The sequence below is a fragment of the Candida tropicalis genome (genome assembly GCF_000006335.3).
Source record: "Candida tropicalis MYA-3404 genomic scaffold supercont3.4, whole genome shotgun sequence".
Taxonomy (NCBI): domain Eukaryota; kingdom Fungi; phylum Ascomycota; class Pichiomycetes; order Serinales; family Debaryomycetaceae; genus Candida; species Candida tropicalis.
Window position 1 is genome coordinate 886,049 of NW_003020056.1, and position 24,559 is coordinate 910,607.

At 33.3% G+C, this 24,559-nt stretch overlaps 11 protein-coding genes across 11 annotated transcripts; 4 read left to right on the forward strand and 7 right to left on the reverse strand. All coding sequences in view use genetic code 12, as the record gives it.

Moving 5' to 3' along the window:
* Nucleotides 1-704: 704 nt before the first annotated feature.
* Nucleotides 705-1,691, forward strand: CTRG_03404 (inorganic pyrophosphatase, mitochondrial precursor; the record flags this gene model as incomplete). Its single annotated transcript, XM_002549061.1, has 1 exon — nt 705-1,691. One exon carries the CDS (start codon nt 705-707, stop codon nt 1,689-1,691), a length of 987 nt encoding a protein of 328 aa, XP_002549107.1.
* Nucleotides 1,692-2,415: 724 nt separating this feature from the next.
* Nucleotides 2,416-4,053, reverse strand: CTRG_03405 (uncharacterized protein; the record flags this gene model as incomplete). Its single annotated transcript, XM_002549062.1, has 1 exon — nt 2,416-4,053. The coding sequence occupies one exon, from the start codon at nt 4,051-4,053 to the stop codon at nt 2,416-2,418; it is 1,638 nt and encodes a 545-aa protein (XP_002549108.1).
* A 2,346-nt stretch (nt 4,054-6,399) lies between these two features.
* CTRG_03406 (uncharacterized protein) lies at nt 6,400-8,001 on the reverse strand (the record flags this gene model as incomplete). The annotated part of the gene is made up of 1 exon (XM_002549063.1): nt 6,400-8,001. The coding sequence occupies one exon, from the start codon at nt 7,999-8,001 to the stop codon at nt 6,400-6,402; it is 1,602 nt and encodes a 533-aa protein (XP_002549109.1).
* A 5,999-nt stretch (nt 8,002-14,000) lies between these two features.
* RAM2 (bifunctional protein farnesyltransferase/protein geranylgeranyltransferase) lies at nt 14,001-14,921 on the reverse strand (the record flags this gene model as incomplete). Its single annotated transcript, XM_002549064.1, has 1 exon — nt 14,001-14,921. One exon carries the CDS (start codon nt 14,919-14,921, stop codon nt 14,001-14,003), a length of 921 nt encoding a protein of 306 aa, XP_002549110.1.
* Nucleotides 14,922-15,396: 475 nt separating this feature from the next.
* On the forward strand, nt 15,397-16,752 carry CTRG_03408 (uncharacterized protein; the record flags this gene model as incomplete). The annotated part of the gene is made up of 1 exon (XM_002549065.1): nt 15,397-16,752. The coding sequence occupies one exon, from the start codon at nt 15,397-15,399 to the stop codon at nt 16,750-16,752; it is 1,356 nt and encodes a 451-aa protein (XP_002549111.1).
* An 8-nt stretch (nt 16,753-16,760) lies between these two features.
* On the reverse strand, nt 16,761-18,176 carry YTM1 (Ytm1p; the record flags this gene model as incomplete). Its single annotated transcript, XM_002549066.1, has 1 exon — nt 16,761-18,176. The coding sequence occupies one exon, from the start codon at nt 18,174-18,176 to the stop codon at nt 16,761-16,763; it is 1,416 nt and encodes a 471-aa protein (XP_002549112.1).
* A 268-nt stretch (nt 18,177-18,444) lies between these two features.
* CTRG_03410 (uncharacterized protein) lies at nt 18,445-18,792 on the reverse strand (the record flags this gene model as incomplete). Its single annotated transcript, XM_002549067.1, has 1 exon — nt 18,445-18,792. One exon carries the CDS (start codon nt 18,790-18,792, stop codon nt 18,445-18,447), a length of 348 nt encoding a protein of 115 aa, XP_002549113.1.
* A 721-nt stretch (nt 18,793-19,513) lies between these two features.
* Nucleotides 19,514-21,106, forward strand: GUA1 (GMP synthase (glutamine-hydrolyzing); the record flags this gene model as incomplete). Its single annotated transcript, XM_002549068.1, has 1 exon — nt 19,514-21,106. The coding sequence occupies one exon, from the start codon at nt 19,514-19,516 to the stop codon at nt 21,104-21,106; it is 1,593 nt and encodes a 530-aa protein (XP_002549114.1).
* Nucleotides 21,107-21,221: 115 nt separating this feature from the next.
* PPT2 (holo-[acyl-carrier-protein] synthase) lies at nt 21,222-21,839 on the reverse strand (the record flags this gene model as incomplete). Its single annotated transcript, XM_002549069.1, has 1 exon — nt 21,222-21,839. The coding sequence occupies one exon, from the start codon at nt 21,837-21,839 to the stop codon at nt 21,222-21,224; it is 618 nt and encodes a 205-aa protein (XP_002549115.1).
* Nucleotides 21,840-21,866: 27 nt separating this feature from the next.
* On the forward strand, nt 21,867-22,853 carry CTRG_03413 (uncharacterized protein; the record flags this gene model as incomplete). Its single annotated transcript, XM_002549070.1, has 1 exon — nt 21,867-22,853. One exon carries the CDS (start codon nt 21,867-21,869, stop codon nt 22,851-22,853), a length of 987 nt encoding a protein of 328 aa, XP_002549116.1.
* A 150-nt stretch (nt 22,854-23,003) lies between these two features.
* On the reverse strand, nt 23,004-24,299 carry ERG12 (mevalonate kinase; the record flags this gene model as incomplete). Its single annotated transcript, XM_002549071.1, has 1 exon — nt 23,004-24,299. One exon carries the CDS (start codon nt 24,297-24,299, stop codon nt 23,004-23,006), a length of 1,296 nt encoding a protein of 431 aa, XP_002549117.1.
* Nucleotides 24,300-24,559: the final 260 nt, after the last annotated feature.

Below are 24,559 nucleotides of genomic sequence, written 5' to 3' on the forward strand. Positions count from 1 at the left end.
ATCGAACAATTGTCTCCGATTGTTGATATCAGCACAGATAATGCTACATTCAACAGCAAAGGGAAGATCGTGTTCCTTGGGAAACCTCCAAACTAGAGTATATAGGTTGACGATAATATAAACAGATAGAGAAACATAAATGTGGGGAAGGTTCAAACCAAGTCGTGCGAGACCTACCGCCAGATTGAGCATCGATTACAGTGTTTCTATTTTCAGTTCGTACCAAGTTCAAAGAAATTATTAATACTAGTGCGACAATTTAATTCATAGTAAAGGAGATTAATTGTTCATAGTAAATGGACTCAAAATGTTCACACCAGCGGAAATAATACTTTCAAACTAGCTGCCCTTTTTTGTTCATACCATATATCATACATTTTCAGTATGAACAAATAGAGGTCACGTAATATGAACATTTTTTGTGCACTAGTATCAAAAATATTGACCGCCTTAATATGAACTTTTCTTTGCAAAAAGTGCGAATAATTTTGACTCACTGATCTGAAAATTATGCTCACACTAGTGCGAAATAAAACTGCAACGACTGTATGTTTTTTTTTTCCTTTTTTTCTCCATTTATCATATGCCGAGGTACAGCAAATTGTAGTTTAATTCTCTTTGACTAATTTCTATTACGAAAAGATTCACACAGATCCTTATCCGTTCATTTCGTTTTTTTTTTTCTGTTTTCCCTGTGTTTTAGAATGTCGTTATTGATAACTTTAATGAAACTGTCATCACCATCATTTGGCACTGCTTTAGGCAGATTAGCATTAACCAATCAACATTTATTCACATCCAGATGTTCCTCCTCTTCTTCTTCGTCACAACAACTTCCGGATATCATTCCTTATAACCAAGGTACCAAATATACCCCAGATTATGCTAATTACGCAACCACTTCCCACGGCAAAGTTGTTTCCTATTTTCATGATATTGCGTTAGACCTCAACAAAGAAACCAAAGAGGCCAATATAGTTATAGAAATCCCACGTTGGACCAATGCCAAATTTGAAATCAATACTAAATTAGCAGGAAACCCCATTGTTCAAGATACAAAGAACGGGAAAGTACGATTTGTTAAGAACCTATTCCCCCACCATGGATATATCCACAACTATGGAGCATTCCCACAAACCTGGGAAGATCCAACCACTAAACACCATGGGTTGTTTGGTGACAATGACCCTGTTGATGTGTGTGAGGTTGGATCAAGGATTTTATCTACCGGAGACATTAAACGAGTTAAAATCCTAGGTTCTTTGGCCTTGATTGACGATGGTGAATTGGATTGGAAAGTGATTGTTGTGAATGTTGACGATCCTTTGGCAAAGCAAGTGAACGATATTTGCGACTTAGATGAGAAGTGTCCCGGCTTGTTGGATACCACTAGGCAATGGTTCAGAGACTATAAGTTGGCTGATGGAAAGCCACAGAACGAGTTTGCATTTAATGGCGAGTACAAGACTGCTGATGAAACCATTGAAATCATCCAGCAATGTCATGAAAGCTGGCAACAGTTGATCAATGGACAAATCAAGAGTGAGAAAACACCAAACATTACAAACACTAGTATCAAAGAGCTGCCTGGGTTTGTTTCTAACATTGATGTGCAATTACACACACCAGCCAAGACCAATGCCGTCATTCCAATAGATGTCGAGCAAAACTACTTCATAAAGACCGACTGAAACGCAATGTCTATTTTCTACAATATATATTAATGTATATAAATCTTAACACCGTTGATTAATTGAAATAATCTTTGAAATCTCTAATTTCGTCAACGACCGTTTGAACAAACTTATCAAACACGTCACCCCCTTGTTGGATGATATGCTGTTCTTCAATAGAACTTGGACTTATTTTAGAACTCAAATACTTTGGGTGTTTCAATAAGTTCTCAATACACACAATAAAGTCATCCCTTTTAGCATCAGAATCCAATCCTGGGCAAAACCCTTAAATCAGTAGAATCGTCTGTTGCAGTTGTGATGGTGAGACCTCCATGAGCTGCGTGAATGAGTTTTCTACTGATTTTTGATATATAGGATTACGAGGAAAAGATATGAACTAAGGAATTTCACAATCAGTACGAATACAAGCAATATTACTTAAAGAAAACACCACACTTCTATACGAACATAGAAAAATATCACTTTGTAGAAATGTATCCAGTCTTTGATTCAATATAATCGTTTTCTGTAGTTATATCTTTTTGAGAGATCGGTAATCCATCTATCTTCCAGCGTAATATGCTTGCTTTTTGGGCTGGTGTGTGATTTTATTTTTCTTGAATTGTTTGCTTATTGAGTTTGTGGCCAACTTACTAACCTTTTAAAAGTCTATTACATGAATATTTATATATATATTTACAGGATTTCCCTAAAATTTACCATTAAATTCAAATGACGATCAACTAACCATAAAACTGACATTTTTATAAAAGTCCAACATGGGATTTTCTCCAGTTTTAGTAGTGGTGATATCTGTATCTGCCCATTGCTCTAGGAACTCTCTATGTGACTCGACTCTTGGAGCTTTTCCCGTAACTTGTTTGTACATTTCACTGGCAATATCAAAATCTGTTGCAAACATTATATCAAAGTATCCTTGGAGAACCATATAAGTAGATACATCTATCATATCGTTTTTAAGCACAGTTTGAACGACTGGTCCGTTATAACATCCAGAAATCTTCTTTGGTAAGTAATGAAAATCGGATGATATTAACAGATGGTTAGGGAATTTGTATTTTAATATCTGGAAAAATTGCAACAATCTAGTAGGAATAAATTCACCAGGTGTGAGATTACTATCGTAAGGTAAAACCATATTTTTCAATTTTAACATTGCTGATGAATGCAATAATGGATGAACATCATCACTGACTAAACTTTTGAATGCAGATAATTTCCCACTGAATGTCGATGCTTGTTTCAAGACGGAGTGTTTCCCATTTTCTCTTAAACGTAAGTATGCATCTGAATAATGACTCAAATCTGGAGAGAAAAACTCATAGAAATCACCATGTTGATCAATCAATACTTTCCCTTCATAAGGCTGACCTGTAGCATTGTCATATCTGATTAAGTCATGCGAGAAATTATCAAACACTTCCAATGCAATAAAGAAGCAAGGATCGTTGACCACCTGTTTCCATTCAAATATAGATTTGTTGAAAATTTCCAATTTTGAAGAATCCAATCCTTGAGAAGTAAGTTTATTATCCAATGCTTGCTTCATTTGTTTGTTTGCCAACTGACTAGAAATTTCGATAATTTTATATTGAGTTCTTTCATAAATCTCTGGTTGATTCTTACGAATATAGTTTAAGATATCACACATAAGTGTACCGTTACCACCGCCCATTTCATAAATAATCAAATCATCATAAGGATAAACATTTAATTTGTAATTCATCAAGATGTATCTTGCTAAAGCTTCACCATAATACGGATGGAATAACTCGGTGGGTGTATGCCATAATTGCAATGATTTCCTATATCCCAGTTCCATTACTTGTCTATCTTGTTGTTGGATCAGATGTGCCATGGCAGCAAATTTAGATGATGTATTAGGGGCAGGTAATGACGCTGTTGGTTGTGGTGGTGGAACTGCATCCTGCTCGTATCTTTCATATGATTTACTCCAATTTTCCATAAACTCGTCAATATCTTCAATATTATTATAGTCAAATGGTTTTTCAGATTGATAAATCTCGACTTGTTGTGAGAAATACCCGTATTTGGGATGATACAATGAATCTTCAATGAAATCCCCTGTTGTCATTTTCACACGTTTGGGTCTATGATTAAATTTGGATAATTTCTGTGAATTTGCCATAGGATACGAATTGTAAACTGTATCGGGGGTTCCCTCGAATGGAAAGTTTGTAGCATATCTATAGATTGCTTGTATTGGGTTTAATGCTTTTGGAGAAGATGGTACTTTAAATGCAAAAGTATCAGGTCGTATGGAATATTCATGGTGAAAATCTGTCTTTTCAATGATCTTAGGTTTCCCTTTGAAGAGATATCGCTTGAAAATCATTCTAACTAGTGGGATGCTAATGCAGAGTTACTCTATAGAAAGTGAAACATCTAAATTTTGTATTTAGTGTTCGTGTCCTGGTCTCAAAAAAAAAAAAAAATTTACTGCCAAACAATAGGACAATGGTTCTAAAGCAATAAAGGTTTAGCAACAAAAAAAATGTGTGCGATTTAGAACGTTTAATAACCAATGCTTGGTTATATCATTAAAGATGTTACGAGTCAAGTACTAGTATACCACTTACTTAAACGGTTGCATCGTCTTTTGTCTAAAGTTAGTTCGCGTTGTATTTCCTTCCCTAGCAATAATGTGCATTGAATTGGGTATCTGTGCTCATCATTACGTTTTATCACCGGCAGAACCGTAATGTTCGTTGTCAGCAACATTTGAATCAAGCGGATTTGTCAGTAATAATGAAACATTACTCATGCATTTTCTTTAATGTATACCTGTGTAAGGTTGATATGAATCTGTGTAATCCGGAATATATGAAAAGGTGTGTAACAATAATTTGAATACAACACACACACACATTGATTACGAGTTCATGCCCATTACAAATTATCACAAGAAACCTTGTTGTTTTTATTTTTATTTTTGTTGAGATAATTAACTTGAACAATAGCAAACGTTAATTTATCCTTCGTCTCTAAAAATTAAAAATAAAATAAGGTTACCTAAGTTCAACACAGGTTGGATTTGCTTATGAATTTACATGTACAATTTGGTAATTGCAAATATTTATTAAGAAACCCTAACTCAATTCTTACCACGCACACACGACCGCTCTCACTGTTTCTTCCTTGGTGTATAAAAGGAAAAAATTGTTGGGTGAATTTTTTTTAGCATTTTTTTCCCTTTCTTTTTTTCTTCTTCTTTGATACGAATGCCTTCTATTCACTGCACCATTTATATCAATGAATGAAGTGGAGGGGAAAAGAATGCTAGAGTAAGTTATCGAAGAACTTCCTCATACTGAGTTTACTTATTTATTTTTTTTAAAAATTATAAAATAGCATTCTTGGATTCTGGTTGTTCGATACATTTTTTTTATTAAACAATTAAACTACGTGCACTCTTGACCAAAGAGCAATAGATTTTTTTTTTTCAATAATCACGAGATGAGTCGTGTATGAGCAAATTATTTGATATCCTGCATGTTACTCTTTTACGTAATTAATTTGTAACTAATAGCTAAAAACCTTTCTTAAACCAATAGAAAATTCAATTAGGAAATGGTAATACTTCAGAAGCAAAATCTAAAAGCACGATGGATTATCCTGACGGCAACCACCACCTGTGCCTGCTCCTAACTTCTGGGGAGGAATTTGTGTCGATCAATATTGGATAAATGAGAAGCATGAAAAAAAATTTTATTTTTTTTACTATTTCCTACTACGTCTAAGTTCTTTACTAATTCTAGAAATTAATTTGTCGTCCCCCTTTTTTTTCAGTAACTAGACAGGCCAATCTTCCTACTTAATGCATTTGCTTCTTTTAATTATTTTGAAATTCCATAAATCAACTGATTGTTCTGGAAGTACATCTTTAGCAATGATGTGGTATGTCTATGTGCGTTTTTTTTTTCCTCTCGATCTCTGGTCTCTCTCTCCCTTAATATTCCATGAACCTGAAATTGCGTTGAACTAAAAAAAAATATTATATTGTCTTGAATCTGATAAAGCTTTGTCGAAAAATATTGTAAGTATCGCCCTAATCTCGCCTCTAGATGTGTACTTAATTAATATTTTTCTTTGACAAAGGCATTGTTTGTTCTTAATATTAAGGCGGTTTAAATTTATTAAAAAATGAATTTTAGTTGCTAAAACTGATTCTGTTTCGAATATTATTATTATTGGTGTGGTCTAGTTCCTTCTTTTTAAGACATTAGCCTATTATTATCAATTACTTACTAGAATCCGCCTAGACTATAATTAGTATAATTAGATACAAGTAGATGTTATTCATTCATTATAGATGGGAATAATAATATTCTAAAAATAAACTAAAACAAAAAAAAAAAAATAAAACTCTATAAACCTGTAACAAATAAGATAACACTTTCTTTTTCTGTTAGTGTATTAATATGAACCCTCTAAAAATATATATAAAAAAAATCAAGTTTAAAAAAATGTAAAACTCCAAGTTGATGTAATAATAATAAAGATAAAAGAAACAAAAAAACAACTAAACCTGATAGTAACAATAAATATATATATAAAATAATACCCAATAAAAATACTCTTTAATCGTTAAATATAATAATAAAATTCATTAAAAACTTCGTAATAACAATAATAATAAAAAAAGGACGAACCATTATTCTTGATGTAATTGTAATCACTCCTAAAGATCAGTAAATGAGATACATCTGCTTTCTAAAACTTTCAAACTTGGACTAATGGTTGATTCTCTTTCATCTCCCAGCATTGAACTTTGCTTTGAATGGGTTGTGGTAGGTGTAGCTACGTTTGAATGCTTTTGGCCTCTTTTTGCAACTGGAATACCACCAACACTATGATCATTGCCCAATACTGAACAGGAAAACTCTCTATTCAATCGTTCTTCGATCTTCAATAATGAAGTATCGATCTGACATCTTGATGAATCCTGTTGTAATTGCAAATTATTCAAATCATGCTCAGAACACCAACCACTGGCTTGTAACTTCTCTTTGGTTTTCTGGAAAACATCATCTAAAACAGTTCTTTGCTGGATCAAGAATTGCAGGTAATTTAATAAATCGTCAACTGTGATCAATTCATCAACTGAATTGACTTGATTGGAATCAAAGTAACTTTGCTCAATTTTGGATAATGTCTTCTTACCATTGCTTAAATCATCACCGATGGTTATCACTGGAGATGCAACTGGTGGTGTTACTGGTGTGAAAATTGTTGTTCCTTGACTCAAAGCACGTGCACGTTCAATCTTAGATGAAAAAGAAGAATTAGTCGAGGTTGATGAAGATGCTGAATGCAGGGGTTGTTGCTGTGATTGATTTGTTTGGTTTGAAACAGAAGTCATTGGTTTTGCAACTTGAATTGGACTCAATATTGGACGCAAAGGAATTGGATTGAGTGGAGCACCAGAAGATATAGCGGTGGTATAATTGTTATTTATCATATTTGGTGGCAGGCTCAAAGGCGCAAACTTTGGTGCTGTTGGTGTGGAACATGAACTACTATTGTTGCTATTGTTGGAACTAAGTGACAATTTTCTGATACCATTCTTTAATCTCTTCAATGGACTTGTTCTTTCATTTGCAGTGGAAACTGTGCTCAGGTGGATTGCTGAAGTTGCTGGTGTTGATGTGGTGGACACAATATTAGTCGTGGTGCTTGAACTGGACAATGATTCCCCTGTTTTCCCCAACGAAGGAAACATTTGTAATGTGCTGTGCTGATCCAATAACAAACTTGGAGAATCCAAAGCATAATTTGAGAATGAAGATTTTGAGTGTACATACATGTCACTCACATTTATATTACTGTGATTTGAATCATTATCAGTGGATGTAGAGAGACTATCTTCATAATTGGTTGCAGTTGAAGAGAATGCTGGTGGTGTATTCAAGTCCTCGACTGCATCTGGCAAAGGAGGCAATAAACTTTCAGTGGTTGTGTTTGCCTTCGCATGATTAAGGCGTGGTGTATCAAAATTTGTGTGTGAGTTTTCATGTTCATGGTCTTCTTCTTCTTCAACTACTATTTGTTCTTCGGTACAGTCATTATTTATACTTGTAGTTGTTGATGGTGAGTTGTATAAAGAAGTTGATGATGATGGCTTTTGGGAAATGGTTTTGGATAAACTAACGACACTTGATTGTCGTGATGAAGATAAACTAGTACGTTTTTGCAGTAGTTGTTGTTTGAGTTGGTTACTTAGATTGGATATACTATTTTCAGTTTCTTCAAGAACTATTCCTAGTCCTCCATAATCACTCATTGGATGTGGGATATTTGTTTGAAATGTAAATGTATGTAAAAAAAAAAACAGGGTGATTCTTTTTCTGTGCTCCAAATCTTTTTTTTTTTCGAGCCAAGGTTGGGGGGAGGAGGACTGTTGATTTTCTGGGACAATCTCTTCCTTTATATAATTATCTTTTAATTTAATTTGGTTTAATTAAAAGATCTGAATTATTCTCTTTTCTTTTCCACTTTGAATATTAGGATATATATATATTTAATGATTTAATTTATTTCAATCGAGACCAATTATAGTATGATTTCTTTTTTTTTTTTTTCTCCAGTGATATAAATTTTTCAGTTTCTTTTTGACTCAACTCTCTCACTCTTTCTCTCGCTTGGTTGCTTCCTCTTAAGTTTAAAGTGAGCGATGATTTTTTTTTCTGTTTTTTTCTTTTTCCTTTAGTGTAAAAAGATGGGTGTGTACCGGTGACAAAAATTGATCACTACTTGTATAGTTCAAAAAACAAAAATAAAGAAAGTTGATTAACTATCTGTGGATTAGAATAGAAGAAAAATAACAGAAATATATATAAAAGAAAAGGGAAAAGGAGAAGAAAAGATCGAGCTTTAGAACAATTCTGGAGTAAAAAAAAAAGGGGGGGAGGGAGTCCTAACTGTTTTATATTATTTTGCGTTAACTGTGTGTATGTGTATATAGTCAATTAGGCCAATAATAAATGATACCCAAATTAAAATTTGTTTGTGTATATGTGTGTTGTGTAACAAGAGTAGTGTACAAGTTACAGGAAACAAACGAGAAATTAATTAGTGCCATACACCCAAAAAAAGGCCGTGCGTGCAGTATGGCAAAAGTGAAAAATCGTATTATTACACAAATAAAGCAATTAGATTTTTGGTTAGATGTGAACGACCTATTCCTGCATTCAAACCCCTAACTAGCAACCTTCTTACCAGGATTACACACAAAATTTTGTTATATATAATAAAATAAATTGCACCTAAAAAAAAAATCCCGCTTTCAAACTTTCAACATGTATGTGATTGTTTGATATTTAATAGTTCTTGCATACACATTAATTGCATTGTTTTATTTGAATACATAAAAAGTCAAAAGCCTCTTTTCAGCCATAAACACAAACAAACAAGATTAATAATAACAGACTTTGCCCATTCAACAGACTGGTAGCAAAATCACAGAGACAGAAGTGGAAGAAAAATAAATGTTATTTTTATTTAATCAAGAAAAAAAAAAGTACACCCTTTTCTGTTAAATCTATATTATGCATCCCTGGAAAATAAAAGAATAAACCAATAATAATACAGGTAATTATTTGTGAAGACCAATCAAGGGATGTTCTCTAGTATGAGTTTGTTTATTGATATTTAATAACCATCGTAGTATTGAAAATTCTAGTAAAGGAAATATCGAACAGATTATATATATCAATCTCATCCACTAAAGCCAATGCATAAACTAATAATATTCTGAACTTTTTAGACTACATGATGAGTTTTGCACCTGTTTTGAATAGACCGTTGTTAATAATTCATTTGGTTTTGGGAACATCCTATCTATATGATACGAACTCTATCTATCTATCGATCTATCTGTCTATCCGCGATATATCTTACATTGGATATTTTACAATAAGTAAAACCTAGAACTATATAAATGAGGTTAAAGTTATTCACAATTCAAAGTTGTCAGCAATACACAGATCAGACAACGGAAATATCACTCTAGTTCAAGATAAACTTTACCAATTTTGAAAAAAAAATAAACCTGTGGCACATCAAGAAAAAAGTTCTGTTATAACACTCTACTTTTCTTGTATATCAGTTGTCAATCCAAAGATGGGTAATAAGAATTATACCATGTCATGGTTTGTGAGAGATAATAAATGTAATGGTTAGAAGAGTTACTAATGCTAAATGGAGATCGCCTAGATTCTTCCAATTTCCTTGTTTTTTTTTTACAGTTTTGAGTATTTCATGTTGATGATCTACTTGAGGCGGTAGATGGACATTATTTCACTCGAATATAAAGAATGTTTAATCAATTCTCGCCTCATCAAAAATTTTTCATTCTCTCCAGTATGTTACGGTTGACCATATCTTCAATTGGTGACACAGTTTTTGTAAAATGACGTATGCTTAGTTTAGTTCTAAATACGAATTGGAAAATCAACAGTACCGTGTATACTTTACAACACCTTCTAAACTTTCTTCCCCTTTTATCATTTCTAGTGAGCTACTATTCATGCAGCACTTACTACAATCTCAATTTCAACAGGCTATATACAAGTAGCCGATTACAAATGAATAGTATAAAGGTTTTGGGGGGTCAGTTGCTTTCCCCTTTTATTATTTCTTCAACGGGATTAAAATTGCTATTTGGGCATTAAACCCGGCTAATGGTGTTGCAAATGTTGCCCTTTTTTTTTGCCGTTGGTCTAATTATTTCTTTTTTTTTTTTTTTGTCATTATTGGTTTCATGCTTAATCATCTCCATCTACACAGCCTAAAATTTTCAGCAAGGTAAATACTACCACTGTTTACCTAATCTGGATTTTAGAATGTTTACAGTGGTTATATACGTAGTGGTGATACTTTTACAGATATACAAGAAAAATAAAAAAGAAAAGAAAAAAGAAGTAGTAAAGAAAGTATATGATCACACGAGTGTAAATCACTATAGAACCGGAAATACAAACCACTCTAATTCCATCCAACCAAACTGATTTTTTTAGTCAGAAAACGGTGAGTGGATATCTATTTCCCACAGTTACAGTCTATTGTTTGAAGCAAAAATACAATAAAGTAAAGTTGATGGATGGACAACAAAGTGGGGCAAACTACTACTGAAAAAGTCTTTTGTGTTGGATTTATCAACCAACAACCATCGATATGTCTTACGACCTGTATTCAACCACCAACAAAAGCTGAAAGCCTTTAACTATGGAAATGTACACTTGCTAAAAGTTCTATGTTACACAAGTTCCCAGAGAACCAAAGTTCTATATTCAACTCTGTTTAATAAAGAGCTAGAACATTACTTTAGTGTTAAAAAAAAAATGAGCACATTTTGTGAAACAATATCAGATATAGAGTCTATTGTACCATCAAAAACCATTTTCAGTAATATTAATAACAACTATAAAATACACATGCTAGCAATGAAATAGGGGGAAGTAACGGAACCCTAGCAACAAGATACACTAGGTTTAAGGTTTTTTTTTTTCCTTCAATTTCAAAACTACGAACATCATGGTAAAATATTATTTTTGAAAAAACCAAGATTCAAGTTTACTTGCAAGATTAGACATCAACCCATTTACCATTATCAAACCCCAACTATGCCACTTATAGACGATAGACACGACCACTGGTTTGTTATTCATGTTGTCAGTTTAGCGTTGATTATGAAAGGTTATGAACTCAGACAATCGAACATTTATGGTCATACCGTAATCATTTGGGCAATTTACCACACAAAGTTTTCTTTTTTTTTCTTTTCAATATCCCTTTTAATATGTCTAGGTTCACTCAGTATTGCACTAAAACTCCATCAACACCAATAACAATCTATTCACACTGTAGTTACCTTTCTCTCATTACGGATTATTAGTTTTGTACTTTACCGATTATGATAACTCCATCAGATAAATTGAATGCATTAGCTGTCTAATAAATAAGGTGAGACAAAAACGAAAACTTTTTTTCCACAAGTGTGTACCCACGGATTTATTTCTGGCACTAAATCCAGTAGCTCGATGTGCACTTCCACCTAGAGACAAACAAATAAAAGAAAAATAATACTACTGTAAGTGGTCGGCGCGAAAAACTAATGCGATTGTTGGAACCAAATGGTCGACCTAGCTAAAAGCCTTAATGACATTACAGGATGCAAGAGTCAATTTGTCTGACTCTCTCTCTCTCTCTCTCTAAGTAATTTTGTTCCTTCTTATTCGTTTACGCACGTTATGCATGCATGTGTTTAGTTTTGTTACTTTCATAGAAAATATGCAGGATCCAACGAATCTTTATACTTAGTGGGAGAAAGAGAGTCTAGACACAGTTCCTAAAAATGAAAGGTTTTTATGAATTCTTTTGTTGTGAACAATTGTCCAATATGCACGACTCTTTAAATATTTATAAGATTTTGCATTGTTGGAAAATAATCAAAGAAAAAAAAAAACCTAACTTGGAGAGTGTGTCTCCTGAAATCATTTTGCTACCAAGTCTGAGCTATTCTTCCAATATTCATATTCTTTTCTAGCATTGCAACTAAAGCAACCATAAATCAAACTAAGGAAATTTGCACAGCGTCGAATCCGTATTCTATATACCAAAGCATTACGGCAAAAAAAAGTCAATAAAACAAATTTCAACTAGTAAGTATACTTATCATGTGTTACAGTAGTATTGATCCATATTTCCACTTCTTTTAAAAAAAATTTTTTACCAAAACTGAACCAATCGGAGCTATCTATTAATCTAATTAATTAATAAATTAATTGTTTTATTGTGACCTTACAGGTTGCTCGACATAAAAAATAGATGTTACCGTTTACATTGCATATAAAGTCGCATTTTACATGGAGTAATTATCATTGTTGTTTGTGATTAATTGTGAAAGGAGAAAAAGATTAAACAACTGATTAATAGTGCCCCCCCCTTTTTTTTTGTTATCCAATCTATGGAGCCGTTCCTATGATTGGGTATAATGATTAATAACAACCTCCGTTATCTAATGAAGGTTTCATTAATCAATTAATGTGTGAATTCCTCGTGTTGTATACGTTTCAAAAGTCGAAAAATAAAACTCAATTACTCGAATGTCTCAAACCTGAAATTGACTTTTAACATTATTAACCGACGTTAGAATAATTGTTGGGTTTTTTTTAATACTTGTCTTAAATATAATTTTCATTGTTGGCGGTTAGGTTTTCGCGGTATGATATCTAATAGTCCTAGTATTTCTTTTTGTATGCTATTCCAATTAAATTAACCCTTTATACTTGGTATAAAAGTGTAAGTTCCGGTATCGCTATTATCGTAGTTATTTATTAATTGTCGAATACAAACGAGGGAGGGCTCAAGTCAGGAAACAGAACAAAGTGGGGGGAGATGGACAACAATAACCCCATGATAATATAAGAACTAGAAAACAAATTTTAGAAGGAGAAATAGTCAAAAACGTTGTGGATGTTCAGAAAGAAATGGAAGAAGAAGGAAGAAAACCAATACCTTCTTTATTAATTTTGTGGATATGCTAATGCAGATCTTTTTATTTGTTACTACGCGGCACATATGTATAAATGAAACCATTCATTATTATATTCAACGCTAGAACTAGGTCATACAGCTTGGTTTTATGGTAAGAGTTTTAAAGATATCTGTACGTAGCCTCGTGGTTGAAGAAAAAGGAAGAAACGAATTCAAAATTTATTATCTGTTATCGTTGAAATGCGCTTTCTAGACGAATAGTATCAAAGATAAATTATAATAAAGAAAAAGAAATGAAATTAACTTACTCGTAATTTATTCTTTTCAGTAACGCACAACCCATATTCTGGTGGTTAAGTTCTCCCGTTCGTTTTATGTTCCTGTTTTATCGATTGTCTATTCAATTTTTGTTGGACGATTGTCATGTCATTTATTTTTTTTTTTCTTTAATTTTTGCAGTAATGGTAAACCTAATCGCAAATCAATTTATTTCTGTAATAATTCTGATCGCTCTTTTTCTCCTTTCGTTAAGTGATTCCCACGGATAGTAACGAAGTAGAAATTATAATTCAATTGGGCGAATCCAGGTTTTTCCCCAGATCTAGATCACCTTGGTTTGGTTTCAGGGCAACTGAATACATATGACAGTTTCAAAAAAGAATGGATTTCATTCTACACGTAGCAATAGAAAATTGCCTTCTTTATCCTTAACAAAAATGGGCATTTTATTTTTATTTATTATCATTATTATTAACAACTAGAATGAATACGACTATACACTTAAACTCATTGGATCTTTTGGATCTTAGATATTTGAAATTCCCAGAAGTTTGCCCTAATAGGATCATATTTATCCTTCAACAGTTTATAAACCTTGATGGAATCATCATACTTTTCTTGCGACTTATAAATCTTACCTAATGTTTCCAAAGCATAACTGCTTTCAACTTTACCTTGGTCCAAATCAACTAATTGCAAACAGAAATCTTCTAATTCTCTAAGTGGTGCATCGAATCTTTCATACATCCCTAATAAATAATTCCAAGAACTTGGATTCTGTGGGCATTTTACTATTCTCTCTTTAACAAATAGCAATTCATCATCAACGGTCTTATCTTCAGTAAGATGTTTCCTACTGAATAATAAAAAAAATCTATGACTCCATGCGCTATTATTCTTTAAATCTTGATCAATTAATTTCTCAATGAATTCCAATTCTTTTTCACTTTTATATAATTCAAATTTTTCCACAAGCCATTTTCTATATGACCAAACATGATGATTCTTAGGATCACTATCCAACATAGCTTCCATAATGGGGTATTCTCTATATGGTTCAAATTTTAACCCACTTTCCAATATATGATTTATAATTAATTGTCGATAATTCCAAATTTGATAATTCTTTTCATTATCTAAAGCAATTTGTTCACACCAATCTAACTCATCATTAAAATTTGTATTGGGAAGATTCTTCAAAATATTAAATCGATAGATCCAAATAGTATAATGTGAAGCCAATTGTTCAATTCCTAATTCAGTGATATATAAAGCCCTTTCTGAATACTCTTGTTGTTGCATAAGTGCTAATAAAATCCCCATGATTTTCTTGTAATCGTCATCATATAAAATCTGGCACAATTGAGGTTCCTCAGTGTTGATTTTAACTGGAGCAACGTCGGAATAGTCGTAATTAGGTTCTTCCATGATTTCTGATTGTTTAATAAATCTCTGTTTGAAATTCAGTTAAACTATCTGGCTATTTATAATGATATTTATTATTGTAAATAACTGGTTACAGTTTTAAATAAAACTCGTACTTCAGTTTAAATTTCCCCTTTGGTACGTCACAATGTTGAAAGTGAGAAAACGGAACAAGTGCACGACTATTTCACGTGAATATGTCGTTACATGATGTCGCACAAAATGTCGTAGAACCATCTCAGTCCCTACTATCCCGCTTTCTGATCTGCAAGAATGATTAAAAAAAATCAAAAAAAAAGATGTAGGGGTATAGCCGATACATGGAAGCTCCTAGAATTCCTTTGTACACTATACAATTGCTGAAGTTAATACGTTCTCACCCCTGAAATACTATACCTTCTAATTGAGAAAAGTATCCGTGGATTGTTGTATGAGATAGTAAGAGAAATCTATAAAAATCTTTTCCAATTTTAATATAATGTCTTCTGATGGTCAATTTCTTATAACTACAAGTTTACTTTGTTTTGTCATTTATTATCTACTATCGCTAATTTATCACAAGTCTCAAGTACCTATCTTAGTTGCAACATTTATATTTACAAATATGGTATCTCGTACAAGTATGTTTAGATCGATTGTTGAATCTGCTCAACAAGCATTGAAAAAACCAATTAATGATGTTCCAAAATCTTCTGGAACTAATTATGAAAAATTCTTAGCTTTGAATAATGTTCAAAAGAAAGAAATCTTGAGTGCTGTTGAATCTTTGAAGAATTATGAAATTAATTCTAAAGCTGTTAATGAAAGAAGAAGAGATTTGTTTAAATTGATGTCTTCCAAACAACAAAGAGCGTGTAACCAAGTAGGGTATTCTGATAAGTTGAAGAAAATTGATTCTGCAATTTCAGCAAATTATAAATTCATTAATGATGTTGCTAATTATACCATTGATAAATATGGAATTTCAACTAAAGATTTGGAATTGTTAGAAGGCACTAAGAAAAATAAAAGTGTCACCTCTTCTTCAAACTACAGAGTCATTGAAGCATTGGGTCATTATACTAGAGATTGGCAACCTGGTAATGTAGGTTTGGAATTGTTGCCTATTTATGAATACATATCACTGCAATTGGCAGCTATTATCCCAACTGAATCTCAAAAGGAAACATGTTTGGTTTTTCCTGGTTCTGGATTGGGTAGATTAGCTCATGCATTTGCTGGTTGGGAATTTGAATCTATTCATTCCATCGAATTTTCTGGATTAATGAATGCATTCGTTGATTTTAATTATGCAACACACTCTAAAAAGGGATCATATACTTTGTATCCTTATATTCATACATGTTCTGATTTTTATAGCACCGAATCTCAGTTGAGAACATTTGAATTTGAACCATTAGGTAGCAAACCTAAAAATTTGCATTTGTATCAAGGAGATTTTAGAAATTTTGAAATTCCAAATAGAAACTCGTACAAGAATATTGTTGTTGTCACTGCTTTTTTCATTGACACTGCTGAGAATTTAATGGATTATTTGGATAAAATTGAGAAATTGGTCTTACCAAACGGTAAAGTTGAACGTGGTTATTGGATAAATGTAGGTCCATTGAAATATGGAAGTGCTGCTCAAGTTGAATTAAACGCTGATGAATTGAAAGAATTAAGAAATAATTTGGGTTGGAAAGACTACAATTCGGTTTATACTATCTATGATAAATTATCCTTGGGTAATAAGACTGGACTTGTCGGTTATTTAACTGATAAGGAAAGTATGTGGCAAGGTTATTATGGACTTAATATGTTTACAAGTGAAAGAAAAGAAAACAAATATTAAATAATTGTCTATTTAGATATATCTGAACCTTTATTGATTTGTAATTTTTTATCTTCACCACCACTTATAATACCAATTTGAGAATCCCAGCAAACATCGAATATTTTAGCATTAGTAGATCCATCTTCTCTTGTTATGGTGTATAAAGATTTTTCGGCTCTAACATCCCATACTTTAACAGTACCGTCATGTGATGAAGAAGCAAACATGTTGACATTATGTGGAGAAGCAGTTAAACCAACCACGAAATTGGTATGTCCAACCAACTTGTTGATAGTTTGTTCATTGGCATTTGTTGACATTCTTGGATCATGTAAGTTTATATGACGAGCAGAAGAACCAGTAGCAATAAGATTGACATCAGGTAATTGCAACACTGATAATAAAGAATATCCTGTAGTTCTAGTATCCACACATCTTGAGGTAACCAAATCCCAAGTTTTAATAGTATGATCTTGAGACACAGAGTAACCAACTGTGGAATCATTACTATCGAAAATGACCCCTTCAACAGGTTCACTATGACCAGTTAATAACTGTAATGGAGAACGACGTCTAATAGTTGAATCTTGAACTGCCATCTTTCTTCTCTTTTTGGAACTGGAAGAAATCACATTTGAATCGTATTCCAAAGGTTGAATAGTTTGCATGTCTTTGTAATTAGTAGACCAGAAACCAACATTATGATCATAACCTGCAGATAATATTCTATTAGAAGTGTAATCAATAGATAAATCAACAACAGGAGCCTTATGGCCTTCTAAAATGGCTAAAGTTTTCCCGTCTTCAACTTCATCATCTTCATCTTCATCTATAACATTGCCTTCACCATATGATGTTTTCCATAATCTTACTTGTCTATCATTGCCGGCAGATACAATTCTAGTAGGAGTGATCCATTTGACAGATCTAATTGGAGCAGAATGTCCAACGTATTGTTTTTCAACTTTTCCTGACATGTTATAAGTTCTTACAATCCCATCATAAGATCCAGATAATATTTTTGGTTGTGATATAGTTAATTGTGAGCTTTTGACTGCTTTACTGTTAGAATTTATGGCATCAATAGAGGAGATCCAATCATCACTATTGAAAGAAGCTAAAAATGAAGGTGGTAAAATGGCTCTAGTATATTCTAAATTAAGGAATGCTTCATTGGATAAACCATGTTTAGTCAAATATTCTTCAATTGAAGTACGTAATAAAACACCATCTATAAGAAAATCAAATGGGATTGGTTTTTTATCCTCATCTTCAGATGATTGGAAATTTCCTAATAAATGATTCACAACTTCAGATAAACCAAATCTTTTAAGAGTGACAGGAACATAAAGTGGAGAATCAGATACTTGTAATGATTCATCTTCTTCATTGGTAAAGAATTTAATCTTTATTTGATTTTTATTCTCTGAAGGTGTAGTCATATTGATGTGGTGATTGTTGATTAGTATTTCACTCTATAAGCGATGCTCTTTTTTTAGTTTTTTTTTTTTTTTTTTCTTTTATTTATTTAAAAAATCTGTACTAATCTCATCGCAGTAGGATTCTCTTTTTTTTTTTCCTTCTCTTTTTACTACGTGTGGTAGACCTATTCTAGGTCGTGGCACTAGACCGAGAGATTGTCTTGATTTTGCAGCTTCTACGGAAGTATCAAAATGAAAACATATACTATTGTCCTAGCTTAAAACCTATTTAAAATCTCACACTGATATCAACACCTGGACTAGTGACGGTTCTTGAAGCACGTAATCCTTTTTTTAAACCTGGCATGGTGAATTTTGTAGCTTTTCTGCCAATCATTCTAGCAAATCTTAACCCACGATTAGCCCGTTTTACAACACCTTTTCTTTCAGTGTTGACAAAGCGATAAGTAAATCTAGTTCTTCTTATTTTACTAATTGAATAATGGTTCTTTTGACATCGTTTGTAGAAGACCGTAAAATCGGATATATACCCCTTTTCAAATAAACTTTTCAAAGCACGTTTGATTCGTTTCCATCTTCTTGCTCGAGTAATTCTTGGTGGTGGTAGGGATCTCATTTCCCAACTACTTTAACGACGTACCAAGAAATTCGATATAATACAGAAACTAAGAAAATAACTGTGAGAAACACTTTGGATACTGAATGGAGGTATTGCTAGGGATATAAAGTGGAACTAGTTGAAACTAACTTTGACTGATAATGGCAAAAAAAAAAAGATAAAGATAAGAGAATTAGGAGCGTTTCTTCCGAATATATGTTTTGTTGATTTATTGTGTGCATCATAACAATAATCATTTAATATTCCGTCGGAAGGCGAGATATTTACATTTAGATTTAATCAAAAATCAGAAGAAAATAAACAGAACTTACTTAGTAGTCTTAGATCTTCCTGATTGAGCAAATCAAGTAAAAAATCTGAAATTAACAATACTACAATCTCTCTGAAATACCAATTACTGTATCAATAATAGTCTACTGTTATTGAGTCACCGCTACCAATTGAAGAAGTCAAAAAACAGAAATACGAAATAATTTTTGTTGCAATTATTCTTTTTTTCTCCTTTTACTCCAAGTCTCAACGACAACGACATCAACGAGTAAGAAAAAAAAAAAAAAAAAACCGATGAGCTGAGCTGTGTGATACTCAGACAGAGAGGAAAAAAAAATTGAAAAAAAATATAACCTCTTCTTATCCCATTCTTGGTTTTCTTTCTTTCTTTCGGTGGTTTACCATTTAAAAGACACCCCAAAAACAAATAGATAATCACTATAATATAATGAGTGCTAACATTGACGATGTCCCAATCGAAGTTTCCAAAGTCTTCGATACCATTTTGGTTTTGGATTTTGGTTCTCAATACTCCCATTTAATCACCCGTCGTTTGAGAGAATTCAACGTTTATGCTGAAATGTTGCCATGTACTCAAAAAATCGCCGAATTATCATGGAAACCAAAAGGTATCATTTTATCCGGTGGTCCATACTCAGTTTATGCTGAAGATGCTCCTCATGTTGACCATGATGTTTTCAAATTAGGTGTTCCAATCTTGGGTATATGTTACGGTATGCAAGAATTGGCATGGATTAACGGTAAAGGTGTTGCCAGAGGCGACAAAAGAGAATACGGTCCAGCTACTTTGAATGTCGAAGATCCTGAATGTTCTTTATTCAAGGGTGTTGATCACTCTCAAGTTTGGATGTCCCATGGTGATAAATTACATGCCTTGCCAACCGGTTTCAAAGTTGTTGCCACTTCTGACAACTCTCCATACTGTGGTATTTCCAACGAAGCTGAAAGAATCTACGGTATTCAATTCCACCCAGAAGTTACCCACACTGCTGAAGGTAAGAAATTGTTGAAAAACTTTGCTGTTGACATTTGTCAAGCCAACACTAACTGGAGTATGGAAAACTTCATTGATACTGAAATTGCCAGAATTAGAAAATTGGTCGGTCCAACTGCTGAAGTTATTGGTGCCGTTTCTGGTGGTGTTGACTCCACTGTTGGTGCTAAAATCATGAAAGAAGCTATTGGTGATCGTTTCCACGCCATTTACGTTGACAATGGTGTTATGAGAAAGAATGAAACCGAAAGTGTCAAGAAGACCTTGGACGATGGTTTGGGTATTAACTTGACTGTTGTTGATGCCAGTGAATTGTTCTTGGGCAGATTGAAAGGTGTCACTGATCCAGAAAAGAAGAGAAAGATCATTGGTAACACTTTTATCCACGTTTTTGAAGAAGAAGCTGCCAAGATTAAGCCACACGATGGTTCTGAAATTGAATTCCTTTTACAAGGTACTTTATACCCAGATGTCATTGAATCCATCTCTTTCAAAGGTCCATCCCAAACCATTAAAACCCATCACAATGTTGGTGGTTTGTTGGAAGACATGAAATTGAAATTGATTGAACCATTGAGAGAATTGTTCAAAGACGAAGTTCGTCATTTGGGTGAATTGTTAGGTGTTCCAGAAGATTTGGTTTGGAGACACCCATTCCCAGGTCCAGGTTTAGCTATCAGAGTCTTGGGTGAAGTCACCAAAGAACAAGTTAAGATTGCTCGTGAAGCTGATGCTATCTTCCTTGAAGAAATCAAAAAAGCTGGTTTGTACAGACAAATTTCCCAAGCTTTTGCCGCTTTATTGCCAGTCAAATCCGTTGGTGTTATGGGTGATCAAAGAACTTACGAACAAGTTATTGCTTTGAGAGCTATTGAAACTGTCGATTTCATGACTGCTGATTGGTTTGTTTTTGAAGCTGCTTTCTTAAAGAAGGTTGCCTCAAGAATTGTTAACGAAGTTGATGGTGTTGCTCGTGTTACTTATGATATCACTTCCAAACCACCAGCCACCGTCGAATGGGAATAGGCGAATAGAATGATGCAGACACATATATATATAAAAGAGAAAGAGGGGTGTTGTTTTTGTTGTATTAATAATATTTATCGTATAGTTTCATTATGATGTTCATTATACACACGATTTACAGTAGATCTATTACTCTTTGTCGTAGAACAGTTGCAATGATAAGAGAATCATCGTGAGAAATGCTTAGATGAAATTCCTCATCTCGGAGCCCATAGTTATCATTCCAAATAAATGGTTTCCCGTTTGGGTCATGATATCGATACCATTGATTAAAACTAAACTTTTTTTGATCTTCAATGTCTAATGTCTTAAAAACAGCTTCTTTAGCTGCCCATGATCCAGTTAGGAATTGTACTTGCCGCAGATTAGTCATTGATTCAAATCGAGGTAGTTCATGTTTGGGATGTAATATTCTTTTCGATAATCTTTGGGAAAAAGATGTTGTTTTGGAAGTTAATAATCGTTGAAATCTTGATGAATTGATAATATCAACACCTAAACCTAATGTAATTCCTAATTTTTTCATTGGCTTCACGTGGTATGATAAGGCTATATCAATCAGATAAAGTGTAATTTTTTTAGTCCAGAAAAAATTTTTCTTTACCAATTTAGGGTGTGAGTAATCTCCAATTTTGGACCTAGCAAAAAATTTACAGAAACAAAGGAAAAGTATCAGATTGTGATCTTTCTTCAAAATTGTAGACTCTTTCCCACCATACCCCACTTTAAACATTAATATCAACAAAGAGAAAGAAAAAAAATGGCATCTTCAGTCCCTGGTCCAGTTAATTTACCTCATTCCAAATATGATTTATCTACTTATTGGGGTAGAGTCAAGCATTGTGCTGAAATTTCTGATCCAACGATGTTGTTAAACACCACTAGTGATATTGAAAATGCCAAAAGAATGGTTTGGGATTATAAGAATGGTGTTACTTCCAAGATGACCCCTGAATTATGGAGAGCTAAGAAAATATTGGATTCAACTTTGCATCCAGATACCGGGGAAACAGTTTTCTTGCCATTTAGAATGTCTTCTTGTGTTTTATCCAATCTTGTAGTTACTGCAGGTATGTTAACACCAAACTTGGGAACAGCTGGTACTTTATTCTGGCAAATTGCTAATCAATCATTGAATGTGGCTATAAATACTGCTAATGCTAACAAGTCTCATCCATTAACCACCAAACAAATCATCACTAATTATACATTGGCAGTTACTGCTTCATGTTCTGTGGCATTGGGATTAAACTCCTTGGTTCCTAGATTGAAGTCATTAAAGCCAAACACAAGAATGATTCTTGGTAGATTAGTGCCATTCGCTGCTGTTGTTTCTGCAGGTATTGTTAATGTCTTTTTAATGAGAAGTGAAGAGTTGAAGAAGGGAATTACTGTATTTGATAAAAAAGGAGACGAAGTTGGTACTTCTAAAACCGCAGCTTGGTACGCTGTTGGTGAAACTGCTGCCAGTAGAGTCATAAATGCCACACCAATTATGGTTATCCCACCATTGATCTTGGTTAGATTGCAAAGATCTAAATTCTTGAAAGGTAAACCTAAAGGAGTTGAAATTTTAACAAACATAGGATTAATTTTTGCTACATCATTAGTTGCCTTGCCATTTGCCTTGGGTGTTTTCCCACAAAGAAGAATTTTACCAGTAACTAAATTGGAACCAAAATTCCAAGATTTGAAAGACAAAGAAGGAAACAAAATCACTGAATTGGAATTCAATAGAGGTATTTAAGCCAGTGAAAAAGAAAAGAAGTCTTTCATTTTGTAATATTAATTATGCTTTGTTTTTTGTTGAATTAAAAGAGATAAAGAACTTGTATATAGGTGAAATTACATTCTATTAGTTTAAAGTGAAAAAAAAAAAAAAAATTTGTAAACTCAATTACCAAAATTTCCATTCTTTAACATTTGTCATTCCTAATACAGCCTCAATAGCAGCACGATCAGGGTAATCACAGAATACAGTTTGTGAAAATTTGCTGTTATCAGAAACATCGTCATTGTATAGCACTCCAACACCTTTACCACCTAAAGAAGTTTCAAAACTATCGTATCCTTCACTTTCAAATTCCTTGATGGCTTCTTGTATGACCGATTCTTCAACATTATCATTGACTAAAGTGATGGCGCAACCACCACCACCAGCTCCAGTTAATTTAGTAGCACCTATTTGATGTTTATCTCCAATGATTTTGACAGTTTCTAGAGCAGGGTGGGAAACACCTAACGCTACCAAAAGACCATGGTTCATATTGACCAATTTACGCAAAATTGTAGTTTCATCTTTACCAAATCCTGGCGTAATCATGACTTTATATGCTTCTTGTGCTAAATGTTCCATCGCAGCTAAGACAGATGTTGTTATCAGATTGAATTCAGAATTCAATTGTCCCACACCGGCAACTAAAGCAGCAGTACTCTTTGGAACCTTTGTATTTGTAAGCAAAAGTTTAATAGCTGGAAAGTTTCTCATATTTGTTCTAATTGAAGGTTGTTCAGGAGCAGAATTTCTTTGAAACATAACTGCCCCTCCGAATGTTGCAACAGCATTATCAATACCCGATGGATTTCCATGAAAACATTTTTCACCCATTAAGGACCATTTATCAACAAATTCCAAGTCCGGTATATCTTCACTAAGAAATTTGTCATCAGCAGAAATAGAAGGTTTATTTATCCAGCCACCTAACAATGCTAATGCAGATGATAAACAAACAGATGTAGAAGCAGAAGATCCCAAACCTGCCCCAATTGGTAAAGTCGATCTTACTACGAAAGTAGCTCCAGGAGTTTTAGAATCACATAAATTAACAAACAAATAAAGAAAACAGAAACAAGCGTAGTAATGCATTTTATTATCAAAGGCAGTTAACAACCCAGATAATTTATCAACAATTTCCGGAACCAATTCTGGTGGAACTAATGGTTTATTATTGGAGTCATATTTAATGAATGGCTTGATTTCCTCCCAAGGAATATCATTGATGTTCCATGAATGATCCAATTCAATATCTGGAAATTTCAATGTTATTGTATTTGCATCAACTGATGGTGAGACAAGTAGATAACATCTTAAACTTAAAGCTGCTGCAATGGCTGGTTTCCCATAAACTGCTGAGTGTTCACCAAAGATAATTACTTTACCAGGGGCACTGACAATGAAAGGGGAGACTGACATGTATGTGAAAGAAAATGTGTGTGGTAGTAATCAGATGTTTGAATATCAGAAATGATTTGAAAAATTTAGAAAAATAAACGATCTGCCAAACAAAGGAAAAAAAGAAAAAAAAAAGCACAACAACAACAAGAAGAACAAGAAGAACAGAAGCGAGAAACAAAAACAGACCTTCATTTCACTTCTCACTTTCAACACAACTCGAAAATTTTTACTGCTCAAGATCTGCGCAAACCAAAGAGACAAAAAAAAAAAACAACCAT